This window comes from Ahaetulla prasina, chromosome 6 (assembly GCF_028640845.1).
Source record: "Ahaetulla prasina isolate Xishuangbanna chromosome 6, ASM2864084v1, whole genome shotgun sequence".
NCBI lineage: Eukaryota > Metazoa > Chordata > Lepidosauria > Squamata > Colubridae > Ahaetulla > Ahaetulla prasina.
This window is the reverse complement of record NC_080544.1, coordinates 22,169,254-22,194,515: the sequence shown is the minus strand read 5'-3', so window position 1 is coordinate 22,194,515 and position 25,262 is coordinate 22,169,254. Positions and strand designations below refer to the sequence as shown.

General features: G+C 42.1%; 2 protein-coding genes across 2 annotated transcripts in view; one reads left to right on the top strand and one right to left on the bottom strand.

The window, feature by feature from the left end:
• Window positions 1-18,505, bottom strand: part of VSIR (V-set immunoregulatory receptor) — a 28,980-nt gene extending 10,475 nt beyond the window's left edge. The window contains exons 1-4 of the mRNA XM_058188067.1: window positions 18,127-18,505; window positions 9,031-9,489; window positions 7,229-7,279; window positions 32-139 (exon numbers count right to left, since the gene is read on the bottom strand). Of these exons, the coding sequence (XP_058044050.1) occupies window positions 32-139; window positions 7,229-7,279; window positions 9,031-9,489; window positions 18,127-18,190 (682 nt within the window). The 5' untranslated portion in view covers window positions 18,191-18,505. The remainder of the gene's footprint in view (window positions 1-31; window positions 140-7,228; window positions 7,280-9,030; window positions 9,490-18,126) is intronic.
• Window positions 1-25,262, top strand: part of CDH23 (cadherin related 23) — a 719,962-nt gene that overhangs the window by 618,569 nt on the left and 76,131 nt on the right. The window lies entirely within an intron of this gene.

The following is a 25,262-nucleotide window of genomic DNA, read 5'->3' as shown; positions in this document are numbered from 1 at the left end:
AAAAAACAACAGGATTAATCCAGATACTTACGCCTGTTAGTAATTATTTGCCTCTGCTTGTAAATAAGGAGTAGGATGAGAGGCAAACACAGAATGCCTATAATGCAAGCCGCTGTTGCAATTGTGACTGCTGTGGTATCTGAAAAAAATAACAACAGCAAAAAAATAAATAAAACCACAATATAGAAATCAGAAAGGAAGCACATTTTTCTATTCATTGGAAGTTGTGGCCTCATTTTCTGAGTTACAGTTATTGACTGAGACCTCCTCTTTCTCTAATAATTTATACCCCAGGTGGCAATGTCTGCAATTTCAAGGGAATCCCGTAAAATAAAACAGATTTCCTCATTGTAAAATTTGATTTATACCTCCAATGAATGAGAAGCCATTCTAACAGGGAAAAGTAATCAGAGACTTCAGTTATTTTAGAATACAATCAGCATAGCCAATATTGAAAGCTAGTGGGGTGAACTTGAATGCAACAGCCCCCGTGCCTCATGCCTGATTTACAAACCTGATTTATTTGTGTCTTTGAGTCAGTTTTGACTCCTGACACCTAGGATTGAGGTAGAGTTATTAGGACCAAAGCCATCCAGCTGGCTTCACGATTAAGGCAGAACCAGAAGTCATCGTCTCTCAGTTTCTAGCCTACAGAAAATTTGTTTTTAAAGTATTTTGGAAAATGCATCGCATTACCTCTCCCTTGCTAATTGAGCAAGGGAGTTTTAATTTCCCTTCATTAGTTTATTTTTCAAATAAAAAAAAATATTTTTACATTTCAGACTGCATTATTTAAATGGAAACCATTTTAAATATCCCCAGGTAATAATGACCACTGTTTTTATGATAGAAAAGTAATCAACAAATACATTCTTGAAGTGGAGGTATTGAAGTAATTTCCACCTATTGTTAATCTACAGTTATTAGATCAATTGTTTATCTCTTTCTATAGTATAAGCTTGCGATAGAACTCAGAAGCTTTTAATGTAGCTTCTCATGTTTGGAGGGGAACATTATTTTAAAATTATTTTTAGGTTTTAAACTTAAGTGCAATTAGTGCAAACAAGCTACTCAAATAAAAGCCTATACTTGTTTCACTAACCATATTTAAGATTATCTGCAGATTAGCATTTTACATTGTGGTAAATTTAAAACGGAAATAAGACTTGACAGCTCCCTCTGGAAGGAGAAGGAAGGGAAACCTACCAAGTGTGAGCTGAATGAGTTCTTACAATGGTAAAAACCCCAGTGTTTAATTTCTGCCCACTGTATAAACCAGTATAAACCAGAAGACTTGAAAGAAACAAGGTGGCATATTTTAGTTATTATTTACATCCATCACGTTCCTATATGGATGATTTCTCTCAATACTGCAAATTAACCTTCAAAGAGAAACTATGTAGATGTTGATTAAAATCTAAAATGTGTAATTTTAATGTAACATAAAAAATATATAAGGCCAATACAGTTAGTCCGCGACTTACAACCATTTGTTTAGTGACTGTTAAAAGTTGCAACAGCACTAAAAAAAGTGAGTTATCGCCATTTTTCACACTTATGACTATTGCAGCATTCCCCACGGTCACTATATCAAAATTTGGATGCTTGGCAACTGGTTCATATTTATGGCGGTTGTAGTGTCCCAAGGTCACGTGATCATCTTTTGCGACCTTCTGACAAGCAAAGTCAATGGGGAAACCAGATTCACTTAATGTTACTAACTTAACAACTGCAGTGAGTCACTTAACAACTATGGCAAGAAAGGGCAAAGTTAAACTTAAAAACTGCCTCATTTAGAAACAGAAATTTTGGGCTCAATTGTGGTCGTAATTCAAGGACTACCTGTAAAAACATCAGCCACTTCTGTTCTTCTGTCACTCAAACAAAGGTTCCCTTCCTACCAAAAACAAACCTCTCTCTGACTCTGGTCTGCCACACACACTTGAGCGTCTTGCTGAAAACAATGATTAGTTTCTTAGGGATTAGGTGTCCTATTGCTTCCTTCAATAGAATAGAATAGAACAGAACAGAACAGAATAGAATAGAATTTTTTATCGGCCAAGTGTGATTGGACACACAAGGAATTTGTCTTGGTGCATACACTCTCGGCGTAGGTAAAAGAAAAGATACCTTCATCAAGAATCATAAGGTACAACACTTAATGATAGTCGTAGGGTCAGAAAACAATTTCAATATAAATCGTGAGGATACAAACAACTAAGTTACAGTCATACAGTCATAAGTGGAAGGAGATGGGTGATGGGAATGATGAGAAGATTAATAGTAGTGCAGATTTAGTAAATAGTTTGACAGTATTGTGGGAATTATTTGTTTAGCAGAGTGATGGCGTCCGGGAAGAAACTGTTCTTGTGTCTAGTTGTTCTGGTGTGTAGTGGTCTGTAGCGTCGTTTTGAGGGTAGGAGTTGAAACAGTTTATGTCCAGGATGTGAGGGGTCTGTAAATATTTTCACAGCCCTCTTTTTGACTCGTACAGTATACAGGTCCTCAATGGAAGGAAGGTTGGTAGCCATTGTTTTTTCTGCAGTTCTAATTATCCTCTGAAGTCTGTGTCTGTCTTGTTGGGTTGCAGAACCAAACCATACAGTTATAGAGGTGCAAATGACAGACTCAATAATCCTTTCTTAAAACCTAATTAATTGCTGCCTAGGTGCAATTAATTTCCCCACACCCTCATCAGATAGAAGGCCATTTCAGAGCCACTGCTATGAGATGCGCGACCATACATTACATGGAAGCTATCGCTACTGACTCAAAGTTTATCCTATAAAATTGTACAGTATATAGAAGCCAAAATATGCTTGAGAAGTAATTTTTAACTCAGTCTCACGCTAAATCTGTTCAAGCACATCCGTATGTGTTCTGCACTTCATTGTCAAAAACATTCCCAACTACTAGAAAAGTGGTTGGATAAGATGGTGAAGGTGTTTGTTCACCGCCTCATCTCCCAAAGTATTTTTTGACTGGCGTCTTTGGCATTGCCAAACAGACACTTTGCAAGACATGTTGCATCAACCATCCAGATCAGTGGTCACCAACTGGTGGTCCATGGACCACTGGTGGTCCACCAGAAAATTTTGGTGGTCCGCAAAAAACTTATTTGCATTTTTTATATTGCATTAAATACTATTTATCTTTCTAAAAAATTCGTATTAGTGGTCCGTGGGATTTAAAATTATGAATTTGGTGGTCCCTGAGGTCTAAAAGGTTGGTGACCCCTGATCCAGATCATACACATATTTCCCAGGCTGATCAGAGCTGCAACTGGAGTGCTAAACTACATCATTTCTCCAGAGCCATTTGGATCCAATTAAAATTTTCCGTGCAGAAGAAAGCCGACACTATAACTCCAAACCTGAATACAGGATTACCTTAGTGTGACAAGAAAGTGCCTCCATTAGGTGGCCAACAAGAAAAATTCACATGCAGAATGGCAGGTCACACTATCCTGGATATCAGAGATGAAGGAGTTGAAAATGTGATGGGACAACCCCATAATTGGTGACCACAAGGTTCTGAATATCCCAAATAGCTGCAGTGTCAGTATGGATATTAAGATTTAACCACAACAGCAAATTACCTCCATCTGCTCGAGCAAGGAAATAGCTAGGAAACTGATTTATTAATAAATTAACAAGCAGTCTTTATGTTTCTTGTCCAAAATGGGTATCTACCTGGAGAGAGAGACCTAGATAGGAAAACAGCGCTACCGTAAACCACAGTGACCATTTCAGTATAGATGTGGGGTGTCAAACTCATGGATACGGTACGCGGGGTGCTTAGGTCTGGCCCATGGGGCTGGCCTGAAAATAGCAAAGGATTGGCCTGCAGTACCACTGTTACTGAAAATGGGGCGCAGGGGACCACACGCATCTCCCCTCCACGCCCCGTTTTGGCTGCCAGAGTACCACAGGAAGCCGTCCTTGACTCAGAAAGTTATAAAAGGGAGGAAAGGTAAAATATTTTACCTTTCAGGTTTGCATGTTTCTGCTACTATAACCTATGTCACGGTTCTGCAACCTTAAACACTCAAAGAGCCATTTGGACCTGTTTCCCACAGGAAAAAAAAAAACACTGGGAGCCACAAAACCCTTCCCGTGCCTGACTGTTTCCTGAGCGGCCACAAAACTAGCATACGTAGTTGAAGTAAACGTTCTGTTTTCTTCGGTTGGCCTACCGGGGGTTGAAAAGCTCAATAAATTGCGTGCCGGTGGGTGTCACACATTGGCGGTTGTGACGCATATTTTGAGTGACAGGGAGCCGCAGCAGAGAGGTGAAAGAGCCACATGTGGCTCTAGAGCCGCAGGTTGCTGACCCCTGGCCTATGTCAATGATTTATAGTTCTAGACTTCCTATGGAGTCAGTTTCTTGATTTGGTCTCTCTCTCTCTCTCTCTCTCTCTCTCTCTCTCATAGGGTGCTCAAGATCACAGGAATGTCCACCTCTCTATTCTTATAAGTGTATAAAACCATGTGTGTTTTATACACATAAACACATGTGTGTCCCGTGTCATGCCCCCATGGCTATGCCCCCATGACCATGCCCCTCAGCCACACCATGCCACCCCCCCGACCCTCCAAGATCAAACAGAACCCTGATGCATCCCTCAATGAAATTGAGTTTGATACCCCTGGTATAAACCAAACCAAGGGACAGAGTTCAAAGAAGTTTAAAATAACATTTACTAAGATGGACTATTGTAAAAGAATCTTGTTAAGTCTGACTCTGCTAACTGTGCCCACACCTCTTACCCTCCTGTGATTCTAAGGAACTGACTGTCTACGTCAATGTTTCTCAACCTTGGCAACATGAAGATGTGCGGACTTCAACTATGATGGCTGGGGAATTCTGGGAGTCAAAGTCTTCAAGTTGCCGAGGCTGAGAAACACTGGCTATTTCTTCCTCTCCTCAGATTGTTTTGGATGTGAGTTGGGCTTTTCGCTCATCATTCTGCAAACAGATCTGACTTTTCTCCATCAAGGTATCTTCTTTACTCTATACATCAGGGGTGAAATGCTCACGGTTTGGACCGGATCACCTGATCCGGTAGCGATGGGGGCAGGTAGTTCTGAGAACCAGTAGCAAAAATCTGTCCCGTCCCCCCGCCCCAGCTGAGCCGCGCGATCATCAGAGGTTTTTTTTTTTTTTAACTTTTAAAAGCATTTTTCCTTTGGTTGAAAAAATGCTTTTAAAAGTAAAAAAAAGCCTCTGATGATCGCGCGGCTCAGCTGGGATTGTCAGAACCCTTTAAAAGTATTTTTTCTACAACCTCTTCAGCTGAAGAGGCTGTAAAAAAAAAGCTTTTAAAAGGCTCCTCTGGCGATCCCAGCTGAGTTGCCTGATCGCCAAAAACCTTTTAAAAGCATGTTTTCTACAAGCTCTTTGGCTGAAGAGGTTGTAAAAAAAATGCTTTTAAAAGGTTTTGGCGATCAGGCAACTCAGCTGGGATCATCAGAACCCTTTAAAAGCTTTCTTTCCCTCTGGCGATCCCAGCTGAGTTGCCTGATCATCACAGGCTTTTAAAAGCATTTTTTAAAAACCTCTTCAGCCGAAGAGGTTGTAGAAAAAATGCTTTTAAAAGTAAAAAAAAAAAAAAAAGCTGGCCACGCTCACCCAGTCACATTACCCCCCACCAAGCCACACCCACAGAACCGGTAGTAACAAATTTTACATTTCACCCCTTACATCTCATCCCAAGCACTGAACCTGTGGTGGCCCAAGGTTTTCCAATTCTGTTAGTTTCTCAGGCCAATCCAAATTTTATTTCCACTTCCAGCCACCAATAACATTAAACATGGTCAACAATAATAACTTTCTTCTGCTATTGGAGTGTTCTCTCTAAAATGACTCTTTTAAAGAGCCACAAACACTTTATAAACAAAAAAGCCTTTCCAGTAGACTCACTAGAGATGTTCTTCCTATCTTGGAAATCTGATTATTGTTATCTATATCAGGGGTCTCCAACCTTGGCAACTTTAAGCCTGGTGGCTTTGCTGGCTGGGGGATTCTGGGAGTTGAAGTCCACCAGGCTTAAAGTTGCCAAGGTTGGAGACCCCTGATCTGTATTACATATATATGAATTTTTGCTCTGCCCTCATTTATCAATATGCAAAGAGAGGAAAAATATTTAATATCTTGTTTTAACCTTCTTACGTTTAATATTCTTTTTTTTTTTAAAAAATATCCATTTTACAACTTTATTATTCTACTGTTATTGTATTTGATGGTATCTGTTATAACTTGTGGTGACAATGATAAACTTTACTTAATTTCTATTCCACCTAAGGATTCCCATTGCTAAACATGCCAAATTTGCAAATCAGCCCCTTCTAGGAAAAAAAACTAATTCCTTTTGAGAATTTGTAATACTCTCAATTGCTCCAAAGAGTTACTGTCTCCCACTTTGAAAAAAAAAATACTACTTCTGTTTTAATTAAGAAAGGACATTAACAACACGTAAGTAACATAGGTAATTCAGACTACTGATCTTTGGTCCCTGTTGACATTAAATATCGTCATCTTACATTAGATGTGGATTATTCTGATGTAGAAGCTAAAGATTATCAAACCTATAATGAAGAATGAGATAGGAAAGAAGATGGAGATGCATAAGAAAGGCTTGGAAATCATTGTATATTAGGAAGATAATTTAAGTTTATAAGATGAACAGCTTAATGTTAACTGCTCCAATCTTGATTGCAGAAAATATGACTTCAGTAACAGAGTTGTTAATGTTTGGAATACATTACCTGACTCTGTGGTCTCTTCCCAAAATCCCCAAAGCTTCAACCAAAAACTGTCTACTATTGACCTCACCCCTTTCCTAAAAGGTCTGTAAGGGGCGTGCATAAGAGCACAAGCATGCCTACCATTTCTGTCCTATTGTTTCCTTTCGTTATATCCAATTAATATAGTTATTACATACTCATACTTATATATATGCTTATATATTGTATTTCATGCTTATGCTTATATATACTGTGTGACAAAATAAATAAATAAAAAATAAATAAATAACAGCTTCAAAATTGGGGTAAATAAAATAGGAGGAGATTAGACAGTGTGAAACTAGGAGTTAATATAAGGTGCAAGAACAAAAGATTAAATTCCAAAACCAATAGTTAGAATGTCAAATTTCAGGGATTTATGCTTGGAAAAAATAATCAGCTCCTTGGGAAAAAATGCAATTACATGGTAAAAGCAGGCTTACTTTCCGTATTGTCATCAAGATGAAATGTACAGTTTGGAGATGACCCATTTCCTGTGAATTAAAAACAAAAAGTAGTAAAACGTTAGTTTCTTGGATGGCATATTAAAAAAATAATAAATAAAATTCTCATTCATTAATAAATCTTTAAAAATCTATAATATTCCTACCCCAGACAAAGCTGTTAGGGCATACCCCATTTAGTTTGAAACAGCTCAAAGGTATGTATATCAAAGGGGCTGTGCTACAAACCACGTAAATTAAACTGTTCCTTTTAATCTTGTGCATTACGTTAGTATTTTAACGTTACAAATGCAAAGATTGCAAATAGAAACTATCACTCAACTTAAAAAGAAAAAGGGTTTGGGGGAGAGATAGAACCAGAACTAGAAAAGAAATATACCTTTCCCCAATGTAGATGGAATAGAATAATCTGTCTTAAATCAAACTGATTTAAAGAAATCATGTGATTTAGTCAGGGAATTCTGTGTATTTTTTAAGCATCCTATTAAAATACTTTAAATTCGGTTTTTCTTTAAATTGTACTCAGTTTTAGTTACTGACCATAATAATATAATTAACTTCCCTTACCTGGTCAGGGAAATTTGATAATCATAATTTCTAGAAAAATGCATTCCTATTTCGCTACCGGTACATACTAATTCTTCACTACTTGAAAAGAAATGTGCATTTCATTTTTGAAAGTTGCATGTTGAATAAAGGTGACTAAAGTGACTTGATAATGCCATTGATATATAAATTTAATAAATACATAAATCAAAACATAAAGGGACTATTCGATCTGATATTTTTCAGGTCAATTCCCATCAGAAAATGGGATATGGACCATAATATCAAGCGAACAGATGCCTATAATCCTATATATTTTGCCCAATTGATGAGCCACGGTGGCGCAGTGGTTAGAGTGCAGCACTGCAGGCTACTTCTGCTGACTGCCGGCTCCTGAAATTTGGTAGTTTGAATCTCACCAGGCTCAAGGTTGACTTAGCCTTCCATCCTTCTGATGTGGGTAAAATGAGAACCCAGATTGTTGGGGAAAATATTCTGACTCTGTAAAGCACTTAGAGAGGGCTGCAAAGCACTGTAAAGCGGTATATAAGTCTAAGCGCTGTTGTTATTAAGTTGTAGCATCAAGTTCCACATCAAAGGAGAAATGTTTCTCACCCCTGTGCAGCAACTTTTTAAAAACTGTAAGAAAGGGAATCTATTTTCATTATTATAAAACCTGTTTTTATACAGGAAGGAAAGAAATTGTCCCCTATAACCAGTGGCGGGATTCAAAAATTTTTACTACCTGTTCTGTGGGTGTGGCTTGGAGAGCATGGCTTGGCTTGGTGGGCGTAGCAGAGGAAGGATACTGTAAAATCTCAATTTCCACCTGACCCCACTCCAGGGGAAGGAAAGGATACTATAAATCTCCACTCCCTCTCCACCCCACTAACCTGCTTCCCATCTCCATGTGCAGGGCAACAAAAGAAGACCCAGCAAATCAGCTGGGACTCGATCAGCTGGGATTCGGGAGGCAGTGAATAGATGGGGGTGGGGGCCAGTCAGAGGTGGTATTTGCCCGTTTTCTGAACTACTCAAAATTTCCGCTACCAGTTCGTTAGAACCGGCTGAATACCACCTCTGCCTATAATTCCATCTTAAACATTCTTTTCTGTTTTGACCCTCTTGGAATTTCATCGAGACCAATTCATCTCGCATTATAGACATTCCTAGGAGAATGTGAGAAATAGAGATACTTAATTTTAATTACGTCTGATTTGTGCACAACGTTGTACCTTTCTGTATACGAAGTTCCATGAAGCCATAAGAATGGTGCAAGATATGCGGCTTGTTCTTTTCTTTCTTAGTCTCTATTATATAGCAACAGTAGTATCCTCTGTCCTGCAGAGTTAGATTTGCTATAGTGACATGGAAAGTGTCGTGATGATTTGAAAAGAATTCCAATCCGTGATAGTTGACTTGATGCCCTTGGGCATATTTCTCAGCAGTGGCATTCCCATGAAGTTGCCTATGGTGCATCTCAGCTTCATGATGAAGTTGCTTAGCAGTGATGTTATGGATATGCTTTCTTTGGGAACAGCTGCGGTCATCTTTGTTGCTGAAGTACCAAATGGCGAAGAAATCATGGCGATTGGCGAGAACCCCACTGATTTTACAAGTCAAAGTGAGGTTTTGACCTTCAGGACACACATAGAGTGAATAAGGGGTAACGGTTTCGAAAGCCGCAGAATGTACTGTGTAGAGAAGGAAACAGAATGTCAGAGTTATAGCAAATACTGCAATACTGTTCAAATAAATGTAACTTCATCCTAGCTTCTGGTTTAATTGTAACTTCATTGAAATCCTACTTTCTTTTAGCTTAATCATAGCTTTTTTTGTGTGTGGGGGGGGCAGTCACTTTTTCAGTACCAATGGGGGAAATCATTTACTTAGCATTTTTGATCTCATAAATTGCTGAAACACACAATTCAGCGCACGCAATCAAATATGTACAAAAAGGAAGAGGTGGATCAAGAGGAGCATACTGTTATTCAAACAAAATATTCTGGGCAGGATTTACCACTTCCACTTGTAGAAATGCTGAATATGTACAGTAACATTTCAAAATCGCCTTCTTGTATATCTGTGCATGGTTTTCTTCCTTTTTTGTCTCTTGATATAAACCATCTAACCCAGTGCTTGGCTAAATACCGTATGCTTATCTCATCACATGAGGCCATATTGCTAAAAAGCATTTGCTAATGCTATATTTGTTCTGTGTGTGTGTGTGTGTGATTTTAATTCAGATTATCATAGAATAAAACACAAATGAAATTAAAGATAATGGAGAAATGGAGAAGGAAAAGAAAAGGGGAAGAGGGGTATAGGATAAAGAGGAAAAACAAAAAGTATTTACTTCCATTTTTTCAGTTTAGTAACATACAAAATAGAATCACAACTTTTTACTTTTGCATAGTTAGTAAATACTAGACATTTCTATGATGACAAATTAATTAGCAAAACGCAAGTCAAAAAAGTTTTCTGTCTCTAGCACAAAGACTAAAAGTGGCTTCTAGACAAAAACAAAACTAGATAGACTCTTTTCTCTGATTAACACTTTTAATTTTGGCTATAATCGGGGTTTTTTTAAGTGCAATGTGCATCTGCTAAATTAAAAGTTAAAAACTGAGGGCTGACAAACAGATAACAAAAACTTGCACTCTATTATTTCCAAGCATGAATAAAATGAATAATTGAAACTGCCTTCAAGGAGATTGAGAAGACATAGTTTATATTCCTTAATGTATACAGATTTAAAACTGTCCACTGATTCCTATTTTTGCACTTGATTAGAGATGAAAAGCAGGTCTCCGTAATAATGAATTACTTTAACAGTTGGAAGAAAGGACATTAGAAAAACATATTGTTCAAATTAAATTAATCCAATTTCAGTTTATTAAAGAATATGATCATAGACAAAGAAATAAAAACAAAAAGAGAAAAAGAACCAAAAATATGTATTGTAACAGTTCATTAGAAACCTGTTCATCATTATTTATTTACTTATTTAAACTTATGAGCCATTCAATTCCATTGAACTCTATTCCATACCTGAGTTAAGCTTAAACACACCTGGGAGAGGGATTAAGTCCAAAATCTTCTGTTTTTTCACTGATACGTTACAAAATTTGACTACAGTTCTACAGACTTCCTGATCCTAGTTGTTTAGTAGATAAGTGCATGATTGCCATGTGGGAATGATCATGATAGTTTGTAATCAGAAAGGAAATTAGCCTCTAGGGATGATAACTAGAGCAATCCAGAAAAATATGCAGTACAGTTTTAGAGTCTGAACGGGAATATAAATGCTCTTGATAAGAAATACTATTCAATCTACTTAACAGTACAACTAATGATGGAATATCTAGATGTGCCAATGTGAAAACTGTCCTATGAGATGGAACCAGGCAATGGTACAAATATATAATAAAATAAATAAAATAATAAAAATAAAATATATAATAAATTTTCTTTTATGTACACTGAGAGCATATGCACCAAGACAAATTCCTTGTGTGTCCAATCACACTTGGCCAATAAAAATTCTATTCTATTCTATTCTATTCTATTCTATTCTATTCTATTCTATTCTATTCTAAAGGGAAAATGTGAACACTCATTATTGCATAAATGTGGTCTGTTGGTTCTTCTTCTTTGTAAATCTAAAATTCTTAGCCTGATTTCACTTCAGGCTTCATCCAAGCCTAGTATACATATATAGAGTGAGGGAGTATTATTAGTTGGACCTTTTTCCCCTATCCACAAATTTATTTAAGCCAATATTTTGACCAGCAGAATTGCAACTGAACTCAAATGAAATACAGTTAATAAAGTTTAACGTTAGCAGTACATTAGCAACAAAATGGGAAACTTTTAGAAATCTTAAGAATTTAGCTTGAACAGCTTTCAGTGCACAAATATCCTTGTAAGCGCAATCCTGTGTCCCATATGGCAAGACTCCACACTTTTAAGAACTAACATTTAATAGCTGCAGCTCCACCATTGTTGCCTCTACATGTTAAGTATTGAAAAGTTATAAAGCAATTGCCTCCTCTATGTCAAACTGCCGATTCCTCGGACTCTATCAAACCCACTACAATAATTACACTTTCCTTTTCTGTATCTTCAATCAAAATCGCCAACCTTCACTCAGAACTATGGTAGACCTTCCTTCACCCTGCTCAGTTTCAATCTATGAGTGACACCATGAAACTTGCAGACAAAACACTGAGATGAAATTAACATAGGATAGTGACCCTGCTCTTTCTAATGTTTAATGCAATCTTTCTAATGAAATCAATACAAAGATTTTAAACTTTTGCTGCCGTTGTTAAGTGATGTCATATATATCTCCTCTATCCTTTGTGTAACTGTGTCATTTCCCTCTATACCCGTGATGGCGAACCTATGGCATGCGTGCCCGAGGTGGCACACAGAGCCTTCTTTCCGGGCACACAAGCTGTCACCCAACTCATCTGCAGCTGTGCATGTGAGCACGCCCCAGCTGATTTTCGGGCCTCCGGTGTGCATGTGCACAATTCAGGGGACCCAGCTGGTCTTCAGAGCTCTCTTGCGATGCGTGTGCATTTGTGCAGATGGTGTGATCTCACATGCAGCGCACAGGTGGGAGCACCGCAAAATCTGCATGCATGCGCAGATGGTGCGATTGCACACACAGCGCACAGGGGAGCCGTGCGAAAGCCATGTGCAGGTGGTGTGGTTGCGTGCACAGCACACGGGGCATGAAACATGGTGCACATGCGCAGATGGTGCAGTTGCATATGCAGCGCACAAAGGAGGAGCCACGTGTTAGTGCAGATAGCACACGCGCGCACAAACCACACAAAGCGCGTACCTGTTCGGCATTCAGTGAGTAAAAGGTTCGCCACCAAAGTGGCTGTTGAATCAGTGCAAAATAGGTACTATATCCACCCTTATATTTAGCCCAAAAACCCTCACTTTCATTCATTCTTTTAAAACCAATTTTTTAAAAGCATTTGTCAACAACTTCTTAAACACCTTTTTCTAAAATGTGAGAAGTTTGTTGAGGTTAACAACCCTATATGTTTTTATTAAAAGAAGCACATCCTGTTCTCCTTTATTTTCTGTCTGAGGTAAGTGATGCTATTATTAATAAGGGTGTCTTTTTAAGCAAGGTGGAGCTAATCCCATATGGGTATGTACGTCTTGTTCACACAACAAAATAGGGCAATGAAGAAAATTTAATAAGTGATCTATTGTATCCTTCCTTGTCAGTTTTCCATGAACTTATGGGACCCTTAGTAATTCCTCATGTTTCAAACTTCAGGTAGAGGAGAAGGCTGAGGAATTTAGGATAAGGCAATATAAGTTGCTCAATCCTCTTGCAACCCATCTTCAGATCTTTAATTTTGTGGTTATTTATAACTGCCCTACTCATTGATTTAAAAATATTACTACAGTAGGTTGTTCTATCGCTGGATACGCTGTTGGCCTCCTAAATGAAAGTTTAGTTCTTAAAAGGACATCGTAGTTCTCCAAATCTTCATTCCCTTTTTTTCCATAACTCCCACATTCATCCAATAGTGGTCTATATCAGGGGTCCCCAACCTCTGGTCTGTGGACCAGCACTGGTCCGCACAAACCAGTGAACCTAACCCTAACCCATCCACGCCATGCAGGCAGCATGCAAAACCACGCCCCTTCCGGTCCACGGAAAAACCTTTCTCCGTGGAACTGGTCCCAGGTACACAAAAGATTGGAGGCCACTGGTCTATATTGTTCACCTATTGTTCTATAACAAAATCTTGTATTGTAAGAATTTAGGTTTAATTTCCTACTAGGTTATTATTATATATTCATGATTCATGAAACAAATGCCTTTCTCTAAAAGATCTTCTAGTTCATTTGACTACAAAAATCCTATATAAACAACAGAAGAGGGTAAATATGTTTTTCCACCTCACACAAGTTCCCACACACTCAGCTTTATTTTCTGAATTGAGGTACTTTCCATCGACTAAGTTTTCCTACAGTTTTGAGAATCTTTAAGCTATTAATTTTAGAGGTCTTCAGATGCCAGTATGGAAATTTATGGAAACTTCCTTTCAGAATTGTACAGACTTAAAAAACTGTAAAAAAAAATATCATACAGAATGTTTGTAATTCTTTACTTTTTACAAGAAGAATTACTTCATTGAGTGGTTACATCCTGAATGGCAATATAACAAAAACATCCCTCCCCGGGCTTCCCCTCTTAGGCATTATGGAAAGAGACAAATAGCACTTTACTAAAGATTTTTTGAGAAGGGACGAGGTGGCTCAGTGGCTAAGACGCTGAGCTTGTCAGTTGAAAGGTCGGCAGTTCAGCGGTTTGAATCCCTAGTGCCATGTAATGGGGTGAGCTCCCGTTACTTGTCCCAGCTTCTGCCAACCTAGCAGTTTGAAAGTACGTACAAAAAAAAATGCAAGTAGAAAAATAGGGACCATCTTTGGTGGGAAGGCAACAGTGTTCCGTGCGCCTTTGGCATTGAGTCATGCCGGCCACATGACCACGAAGACATCTTTGGACAGTGCTGGCTCTTCGGCTTTGAAACAGAGATGCGCATCACCCCCTAGAGTTGGGAACGACTAGCACATATGTGCAAGGGGAACCTTTACCTTTACCTTAAAGAATTATGCCTTCTGAATACAGGACTTTTCAATAAACATTTTAGAATGAATAAAGATCAGTAACTTAATCCTTCTCAGGGGCTCTGGTGGTAACCAAAGGTTTTATGTATTATGCTTCATCTTAGTGGTTTCTTTGCTTTTGCCTTGGTGGGATGAAAGGAACCATTGCTTACAAACTGCAATTGATAAAGGGTCTCAAATCAAATCACTCAAAGCCAAAAACAATCTACACTACATTGTATAGGCCAGATCTTGAGACAAGACTTACTGCTTTCTAGTAGAAAATGCTAGCAGCCTCCCAGGCCCGTAAAATTATTTCCTGGAGAGCACAACTTTGATGGGGAGGGGCGGATCGACATAGTGAAGGCATCTTCTGAATGCTAACATTCATTTAATAAAACCAAAGTATTAAAAGCTGACAAACTGAAAAGGAAGAGTGGTCACTTAAATGGACCAGAAGCCCTTTACAGTGGAACATAATTGAAGCCTGGAGGATTGTTCCTGTGTGCTTCTTTAAAACAGTATATGTTAGCGTGTGTGTGTGTGTGTGTGTTTTAATATATATATTTGGCTGAGCACCAAAGAATTGAGGCCTTTGAACTCTGGTGCTGGAGAAAATTCCTGCGAGTCCCTTGGACTGCAAGGTGATCAAACCAGTCGGTTCTAGAGGAGATCAACCCTAACTGCTTTTTAGAAGGTCAAATCCTGAAGATGAAACTCAAATACTTTGGCCACTAATGAGAAGGAAGGACTCCCTGGAGAAGAGCCTAATGCTGGGAACGATTGAGGGCAAAAGAAGACGGGGACGACAGAGAACGAGGTGGCTGGATGGAGTCACTGAAGCAGTAGGCATTTTTATTTATTTATTTATTATATTTGTATACCGCCCTTCTCCCGAAGGACTCAGGGCGGTTCACAGCCAATAAAAACACAATACATAGAATACAAATTAAAAACTATATAAAAAACTGATTCAATAACGGCCTAAAAATTTAGATACAATTTAAAACCCCATTTAAAACCCCCAATTAAAACCCATAAATTTAAAAAACTAACCCAGTCCTGCGCAGATGAATAAATGCGTTTTAAGCTCGCGACGAAAGGTTCGGAGGTCCGGAAGTTGACGGAGTCCGGGGAGTTCGTTCAGAGGCGGAGCCCCACAGAGAAGGCCCTTCCTGGGCGTCGCCAGGCAGCACTGTCGCGCCGACGGCACCCTGAGGAGTCCCTCTCTGTGAGAGCGCACGGGTCGGTGGGAGGTATTCGGTAGCAGTAGGCGGTCCCGTAAATAGCCCGGCCCTATGCCATGGAGCGCTTTGAAGACGTTCACCAGAACCTTGAAGCGCACCCGGAAGGCCACAGGTAGCCAGTGCAGTCTGCGCAGGATAGGTGTCACGCGGGAGCCACGAGGGGCTCCCTCTATCATGAGCTTAAATGGACTCCAGAGGATGGTAGAAGGCAGGAAGGCCTGGAGGAATGTTGTCCATGTGTCGCAATGGGTCGTACACGACTTTGCAACTAACAACAAAAATGTTAACAGGATTCTATCTCCAGCAACTGATAGTAGTCATTTCATTGCTTCCACATTTTTTGGGATGATGTCCTGTATAGGTAGTCCTTGACATACAACCATTTGTTTAGTGACTGTTCGAAGTTACAGCTACACTGAAAAAAGTGACTTATGACTGTTTTTCTCATTCATGACCACTGCAGCATCCTCATGACCACATGGTCAAAATTTACTCGGCACCTGGCATGTGTTCATGATAGTTGCTATATCCAGGATTATGTGATCACCATTTGTCATCTTCCCACCTGGTTTCCAACAAGCAAAGACACTGCGAAAAGCCAGATTTGCTTAATGACTGCATGGTTCACTTAGCAATTGCAGTAACTCACTTAACAACTGTGTAAAGAAATGAGGGACAACTCACTTAACTGTTTTGCCTAGCTATGAAAATTTTAGGGTCAATTGTGATTGTAAATTGAGCTGTACAGTGTATGGAAATAATCCCAGTCCCTTAAAATTAAAGTTTGCTTGCCTTACATGCTAAGCAACAAAGTATTCAACTATTTTTTCTTAAATATTTTAAGCAAATGTACAAAATCACCCAATGTAATAAGCTTAACCCTGAAATGTTGGAATATAAAAAACTTGTCTCGTTCATATTGTATGTGAAAATAGCAGTGAATTTCAATTTATGAATTTAAAACTAAGTTTGGAGCTATTGTTTATTAACCAATGTTGCATTCTATTTTATGCAAAATGCTTCCGTATCAGAAAACACCCATGTTCTTCTATTCCAGATACTTGTAATGACCCCAAAGGACAGCCATTTGTCCATGACCTTCTAACAAATTCATGGCTTTACACAGAGATAACGATCATATCAACAGCCAACTCTGCTCACTGGGTTGTTTCAGAAAACTGCTATTTTAGGAGAAGTTTTTGAAGTTACTTGCAAACTTGTGGCGAGTTTGCTGTTTAATCTGCTAGTTTTGCAAAAGGAGAAACTACACAGCATTAAAAATAATCCTGTTTTTCATTGCAGCTGTGCTCAGCTGCTTTCTTGGCATGATTTAGAAGATATTTGGTCATAGTAGACCAAATATGGGTAAGAGAGCCAGTTTGGCTAGTAGTGGTTCAGGCACCAAACTAGAAATCAGGAGTTTCAAGTCCCATTTTAGACATGAAAACCTGCTTGGATGACTTGAGACCAGTCTCAAATCAATCTCTCTCTCTCTCTCTCTCTCTCTCTCCCTCCCTCCCTCTGTCTCTCTCTTCCTGCCCCCCCTCATCTCTCTCTCTCTCTGCCAGTCTCTCTCTCTCTCTCTCTCTCTCTCTCTCTCTCTTCTCTCTGCCTGTCTCTCTCTCTCTCTCTCTCCCTCCCTCTGTCTCTCTTCCTGCCCCCCATCTCTCTCTCTCTCTCTGCCAGTCTCTCTCTCTCTTTCTCTCTGCCTGTCTCTCTCTCTCTCTCCCTGTCTCTCTCTCTCTCTCTCTCTCCCTCTTTCTTTCTTTCTTTCTGTCTGTCTCTCTCTCTCTCTCTCTCTTTCATCTCTCTCTCTCTCTCTCTCTCTCTCTCTCTCTGTCCCTGTCTGTCTATCTGTCTGTCTCTCCACCTTAAAAGTGGGACTTTTAAAAAAGCCTTTTTTGTGTGTGTGTGTGATTTCAGCCGGGATGTTTTCAGTACTCACCCCATCTGCCCTCCCGTTCCCCCCCCCCCAAAAAAAAGTTGCTTTAAAACCTATGAGCCGCGCCCACTTCTCCAGCGTTTCTTATTCAAGGAGCCGAGGCCGAGACAGGTGCCTGGGCGCCCTGTTCCCCTCAAGGGTTTCGCGTTAAAGCGAAAAGGACCTCCGCAGAGAAAGGCTCCTCGCTCCCACCCGGGAAGCCGGGAAGGCAGGGCAGGGACGCCCGAGTGCAGCCTTCCCTTATACTATACCCTTGGGGGACAAGGGTTTTTTTTTTGTCAACCCTGCCTCGCTTGGCCTCACTTTGCTTGAAAAGGGGGTGCTCCGTTTTGGGGAGGGGGATGCAGGAGGTCCGAATAGGAGGCAGGCTCAGCCTCCGCGGAGATGGAGCAAGCAGAAGGAAATGCAAAAGAAGGGGGGGGGCAGAAGACAGGTCCTTCTGGCGAAGGTAGCCGGCGACCCCCCCCCCACCTTCCCCGGCCGGCCCTTACCTTGGAGGCGAGTCAGAAGCAGCCCCAGCTGGACCAGCAGCCCCCACTTGGCGGACGCCTCCATTCCGTCCCTGAAAAAAGGGGAGGGGGAACCCGGGTGGGGGGATTCCACTCAGAGGGCGCGCTCCGCTCCTGCGCGACGACACGCGGGGTTGGGTGGTCAGACCGAAGGAGGCGGGGGGGGTGGGGTGTAAGGGAGGTTACCGAAGTGCCGGAAACGTGCTTATTTTGCCGCCCCGGAGCGCAACTTCGGGTGGGGAGGGGGAGGTTGGGGGCAAAGCCGGACGAGCGACCGAAGAGCACCCCCCGGAGGCCGGCCGGTGCCAGAAGCGGGAACTCCTCGCCCGACAGCCTAGAGGCGAACCTCTCCGAGCAAGCCCGCTCTACCTGAGGAGGGCGTGGCTAAGCTTGCTGGCCGAAATAGTCCGCCTTTGCCTCAAGATGAGGAGAGAGCCGGACGGCGGCAGTCTGGAGAGTCGCCTGCGGCTTGGCGGGAATTTTGGGGGGATTGGAAAGTGGAGAAATAGCCCAGCTGAGCTCCGGGCAGAACTGAGCGAAAAAGCAACCTGGCCGACGGGGCTGGGAGAGAAAGGGCGGGGGGATGTTAGCAAATGCAAGCGAACCAGCCTCGGTTTCGCTTAAAAGAGAGCGGGACCCTCCGGGAAAACGGAGTCAAAACCTTGGGTTAGTTCTTCGGCTGGCTGGCTAGCAAGCAAACAGCCTCCGGAGGTCGGGAAGGGCGCGGCGGGCATTAAAACCCGAGCTGAGCTTTTCCAGCGACGGGTCCCAAGAAGAAACCAAACCAGAAGCAACTTGGCTTTTATCTTGGGGCAGCCTGTGCAAAGGCGCCCGCCGCGCTCGAATTAAAGCGCCGTAACTCATGAAAGTCGTCAACGTTAATTATTAGTGTGTGTGTGTGAAGGAGAGAGAGTGTGTGAGTGTTGGCTCCTGGCGGCTGCCTGCGGTTTCCTGGGCGAGGTGTTTCGGGAGTGGTTCGCCTTTGCTTGCTTCCGAAGGCCTCACGTCTTGACTGCTGCACCGAACTAGCCCTCCTTTCTCATCTCTCTAAATCAGGGGTCTCCAAGCCTGGCAACTTTAAGCCTGGTGGACTTCAACTCCCAGAATTCCCCAGCCAGCTTTGCTGGCTGGGGGATTCTGGGAATTGAAGTCCCCCAGGCTTAAAGTTGCCAAGCTTGGAGACCCCCTGCTCTAAATTCTTTTTACCATGTGAACATTGAAAAACGTTAGTAAACCAGGATTGGTTCGACCTGGCCGTTTATCTGGGAGTTTATGTGCTGTGGAAGAGTTGGAGAAAAAGTTTCGTATCCAATTTACCTCTGCTGGACATAGAATAGAATTTTTTATTGGCCAAGTGTGATTGGACACACAAGAAATTTGTCTTGGTGTATATCTCAGCGTACATAAAAGAAATAATAATAATAATAATAATAATAATAATAATAATAATAATAATAATAATAATAATAATAATAATAATAATAATAATAATTTAATTTGTATACCGCCCTTCTCCCGAAGGACTCAGGGCGGTGAACAGCCAAAATAAAATACAAAAAGAACAACACATACAATAAGAACAACCCTTAAAAAACTGATTCAATTGGCCAAATTTAAAATACAATAACCCCCTATACAAGTTACAAAAATTTAAAACCCATTAAATCAAATTAAAAAAATTTAAAAAAATCAAGCCAGTCCAGCAAGACGAAATAAATTTTAAGTTCGCGGCGAAAGGTCCTAAGGTCAGGTAGTTGTCGGAGTCCAGGGGGAAGTTCGTTCCACAGGGTAGGAGCCCCCACAGAGAAGGCCCTCCCCCTGGGGGCCGCCAGTCGACATTGTTTGGCTGACGGCACCCTAAGGAGTCCCTCTCTGTGGGAACGCACCGGTCACTGGGAGATAGAAGACGGCAGTAGACGGTCCCGTAAGTATCCCGGTCCTAAGCCATGGAGCGCTTTAAAGGTAGTAACCAATATCTTGAAGCGCACCCGGAAGACAACAGGTAGCCAGTGCAGTCTGCACAGGATAGGTGTTATATGGGAACTCCGAACTGCTCCCTCAATAACCCGCGCAGCTGCATTCTGGACTAACTGGAGTCTCCGAGTGCTCTTCAAGGGGAGCCCCATGTAGAGAGCATTGCAATAGTCCAAGCGAGAGGTAACAAGAGCGTGAGTGACCGTGCATAAGGCATCCCGGTCCAGGAAGGGGCACAACTGGCAGATCAGGCAAACCTGATAAAAAGCTCTCCTGGAGACGGTCGTCAAATGATCTTCAAAGGACAACCGCCCATCCAGGAGCACGCCCAAATTGCGCACCCTCTCCATCGGGGCCAATGACTCGCTCCCAACAGACAGCCGCATCTGCAGCTGACTATCGGGGTGCCGGCATCCACAGCCACTCCGTCTTGGAGGGATTAAGCTTGAGCCTGTTCCTCCCCATCCAGACCCGTACGGCTTCCAAACACCAGGACAGTACTTCAATAGCTTCGTTGGGGTGGCCTGGGGTGGAAAAGTACAGCTGCTTGTCATCAGCGTACAGTTGGTATCTCACCCCAAAACCACTGATGATCTCGCCCAGCGGCTTCATATAGATGTTGAACAGGAGGGGCGAGAGAATCGATCCCTGCGGCACCCCACACATGAAGCACCTCGGAGTCGATCTCTGCTCCCCTGTCAACACCGTCTGCGTCCGGTCAGAGAGGTAGGAGGAGAACCACCGATAAACGGTGCCTCCCACTCCCAAACCCTCCAACCGGCGCAGCAGGATACCATGGTTGATGGTATCAAAAGCCTTATCCCTGGCCCTCCAGAGATCATCCACCAACGCGACCAAAGCCGTCTCCGTACTGTATCCGGGCCGAAAGCCGGACTGGAACGGGTCTAGATAGACAGCTTCATCCAGGTACTGGGGTAGCTGACATGCCACCGCACTCTACAACCTTCGCCGTGAAGCAAAGATTGGAGACTGGACGATAATTTCCTAAAACAGCTGAGTCCAGGGAAGGCTTCTTGAGGAGAGGTCTCACCACCGCCTCTTTCAAGGCAGCGGGAAAGACCCCCTCCCGCAGAGAAGCATTTGTAATCCCCCGGAGCCAGCCTCGTGTCACCTCCTGCGTGGCCAGCACCAACCAGGAGGGGCACGGGTCCAGTAAACATGTGGTGGCATTCAGTCTTCCCCGCAACCTGTCCATGTCCTCGGGAGTCACAGGGTCAAAAGTATCCCAAACAACCTCAACAAGACTGGTCTCAGAACTCTCGCCTGGATCTATCCAATTTTGATCCAATCCGTCCCGAAGCTGAATGATTTTATTGTATAGATAACCGTTAAACTCCTCAGCACGCCCTTGTAACAGGTCCTCCCGCCCCTCCTGTTGAAGGAGAGAGCGGGTCACCCGAAACAGGGCGGCCGGGCGGTTATCTGCCGATGCAATGAGGGAGGGAACGTAAGAACGTTTCGCATCCCTCAATGCCACTAGGTAGGTCTTGCTATAGGACCTAACTAGTGTCCGGTCAGCCTCAGAATGGCTGGATCTCCAGGCACTCTCTAGGCGTCTTCTCCAGCGTTTCATCTCCCTCAGCTCCTCGGAAAACCAAGGAGCTGATTGAGACCGGCGCCGGGTCAGAGGCTGCAAAGGCATGACACGGTCCAAAGCTCCAGCCGCGGCCTGTTCCCAGGCCGCGACTAGTTCTTCAGTCATGCCGTGGGTCAGATTCTCGGGAAACGGCCCAAGCTCCGTCAGGAACCTCTCTGGGTCCATCAGGCGCCTGGGACGGAACCAACGCATTGGTTCCGTCTCCCTGCAGTGGTGGGTAACGGTCAGAAAGTCCAGACGAAGGAGAAAATGATCTGACCTTGACAAAGGTTCAACAACTAAATCATTTAAAATCAGATCATTCAGTCACTGGCCAGAGATAAAAATCAAATCTAGGGTGCCTCCCCCGACGTGGGTAGGGCCGTCAACTAATTGAGTCAAGTCCATGGCCGTCATGGAAGCCATGAACTCCCGAGCCGCCGAGGATGCCGTGCCAGTTGATAGCAGATTGAAATCCCTCATGACCAACAGTCTACGGGTTTCAACTGCCAACCCAGCCAGCAACTCCAACAGCTCGGGCAGGGCTGTTGTCACGTAGCAAGGAGCCAGGTACGTGATCAATAAGCCCACCTGAGTCCTACGACCCCACTTCACGTAGAGGGATTCACACCCAGCTATCTGAGGCACAGTGGTCTCCCTCGGTTCCAGACTCTCCTTAATGATAACCGTCACCCCGCCAGCCCTACCCTGGGCCCTCGGCTGATGGAATGCTCGGAAACCTGGTGGGCACATCTCCACTAGGGGAACTCCCCAACTCGCCCAACCAGGTTTCTGTAATGCCCATAACGTCCGTGGTCCCCTCCTGAATTAGATCTGAAATCAGGGGGGCTTTGTTTACCACGAACCTTGCATTACATAACATCAGCCGAAGGCCCAAGTCCCGAATACTCTGACCACTCGGAGAACGGGAAAATTCTGGGGGGCCGGGGCACACGATTGCTCTTAGATAGCGAGGGCGTACCCCCAAAACCTGATGTGCCCCCCCCTTCCGCCATATCTGCCTCTCCCACTTATCATATTGATAACACGGCCCTGATAAACTGGAACGAGACCCTCCCCCGCTACCTTCGGACCTATTAAATTACCGCCGCGAACACATGTTGGACTTGGCACCCTCCCCGACGGGTTCCCCCCCACCCATCCTCCCCCCAAACCAGACCCGTCAATTCCCCTCCCCCCTTAAAATTCCCATTAAAACTCCCCTTAAAAAGACAATTAAAACAGTTTGTTAAAAATCCCCTAAGCCTCCTAGATTTAGCATGCCAACTCTCGGGGTTCCAAAACCCATCCTCAAGATGGGCCCTCGATAGTGTGAAGGGCCAAACCTGCGAGAGAGGGGAGTCTCGCAGGGCAAGAAGGTCCGCAGAAAAGATACCTTCGTCAAGGTACAACACTTACAATACTTAATGATAGTCATAGGGTACAAATTTAACACTTAATGATACAACACTTAATGATAGTCATAGGCTACAAATAATCAGGAAACAATATCAATATAAATCGTAAGGATACAAGCAACAAAGTTACAGTTATACAGTGGAAAGAGATGGGTGATGGGAACCATGACAATATTAATAGTAATGCAGATTTAGTAAATGGTTTGACAGTGTTGAGGGAATTATTTGTTTAGCAGAGTGATGGCCTTCAAACTGTTCTTGTGTCTAGTTGTTCTGTTGTGCAGTGCTCTATAGCGTCGTTTTGAGGGTAGGAGTTGAAACAGTTTATGTCCAGGATGTGAGAGGTCTGTAAATATTTTCACAGCCCTCATTTTGATTTGTGCAATATACAGGTCCTCAATGGAAGGCAGGTTGGTAGCAATTGTTTTTTCTGCAGTTCTAATAGTTTAAATGGAGTAAAAGCTTACCCTTTATTTTAAAATGGGCTACAGTAGCCCCTTTATTTTAAAAGCCCAAAGTCTCAAAAGCATGATAAGCGTAGCTGAAATCATGTATTTCCATATATTTCTGTTGATTAATCAAGATGACTACTACTTCCAAGGGACTCTCACTTTAAAAGTCACAAATGAGCAGCTACTGACTTGTAAAATCCTAGGCCACCAGCTTGTCAATCATGGAGCAAACCAGGCAAGTAGAAATTTGCAAATTTGACCTTTGCCAAATTCCAGTAAGCCTATTGATGTAATACATTGATTCATGCTATTTGTGGACCAACACAGCTATTAATTATAAAGAAATTGGGCTCTACATAGATTTATTTATTTATTTATTTATTTATTTATTTATTTAATCGAATTTTTATACCGCCCTATCTCCCAAAGGACTCAGGGCGGTTTACAGCCCGATAAAAATACTAATATAATACAAAATAAAAACTAATTAAAAAACTTATTTAAAGAGGCCAAAATTTAAAATTACAATTAAAATGATAAAACCCCATTAAAATTAAATTTAAAATTGAAATTCTATTCCAGTCCTGCACAAATAAATAGATGTGTTTTAAGCTCGCGGCGGAAGGTTCGAAGGTCAGGAAGTTGACGAAGTCCTGGGGGAAGTTCATTCCAGAGGGTGGGAGCCCCCACAGAGAAGGCCTTTCCCCTGGGCGTCGCCAGTCGGCACTGCCTGACAGACGGCACCCTAAGGAGACCTTAGATGTGCAAAAACACGTAATAATTGTAAATCTTTTCATCGATTGGCGTAAATGTTCATTAAAAGTCTAATTTGCACCATTTGGAATTACTTGCAGCAATTCCATAGAGATCCTGAGATGTGATACAGGTAGTCCTTGACTTATAATCACAATTAGGACCAGAATTTCTGTTGCTAAGCAAGGCATGCCTGATTTTACAGGGTTTTTTTTGGTGTGGTTATTAAGTGAGTCACTGCAGTTAAATGAATCTTATAGTCATTAAACGAATCCAGCTTCCCCCATGGACTGATTGTTGGAAGCTACCTGCGTAAGGTTGCAAATGACAATCACATGATCCCAGAGCATTGTAACCATTGAAAAATGCACGCCAGTTGCCAAATGCCCAAATTTTGATGCTATGTGGACGTAAGTGCAAGGAGTGGTTGTAAGTCACTTTTTTGAGTGTTGCTGTAACTTCAAACAGCTGCTAAATGAATGGTTGTAAGTCAAGGATTACCTGTACTGCAGGTTACACTACTGTACACAGTTGAGTATTCAGTAAATGTTTCCAATTCAGTTGATAGAACATTCTTCTGCATAGGAGCCAGAGTATCATAGGCATGACAGATTACACAAACTCAGAAGAAGCTTCCCAAACTCAGCATATTAATTGGTTTCATATGGTTGCACTGAAATGTTAAAAATGGTACAAATGAACAAGGTTTAACCTTCCACCTTACAAGTGGATATGTATATAATATATTCAGCTAGAATACTGTTGCATCAGATGTGTATACCTCTGTATCTGAAAAAATACAGTAGTACATATTAATCCAGTGTGGTATATTTGATGCATTTCTTAAAAATTGAAGAATTATTTTCTGCCCCGCCAATGTAAGATCCATTTCTTAGGAATTCTTAATATTTTGATGACTTCTTG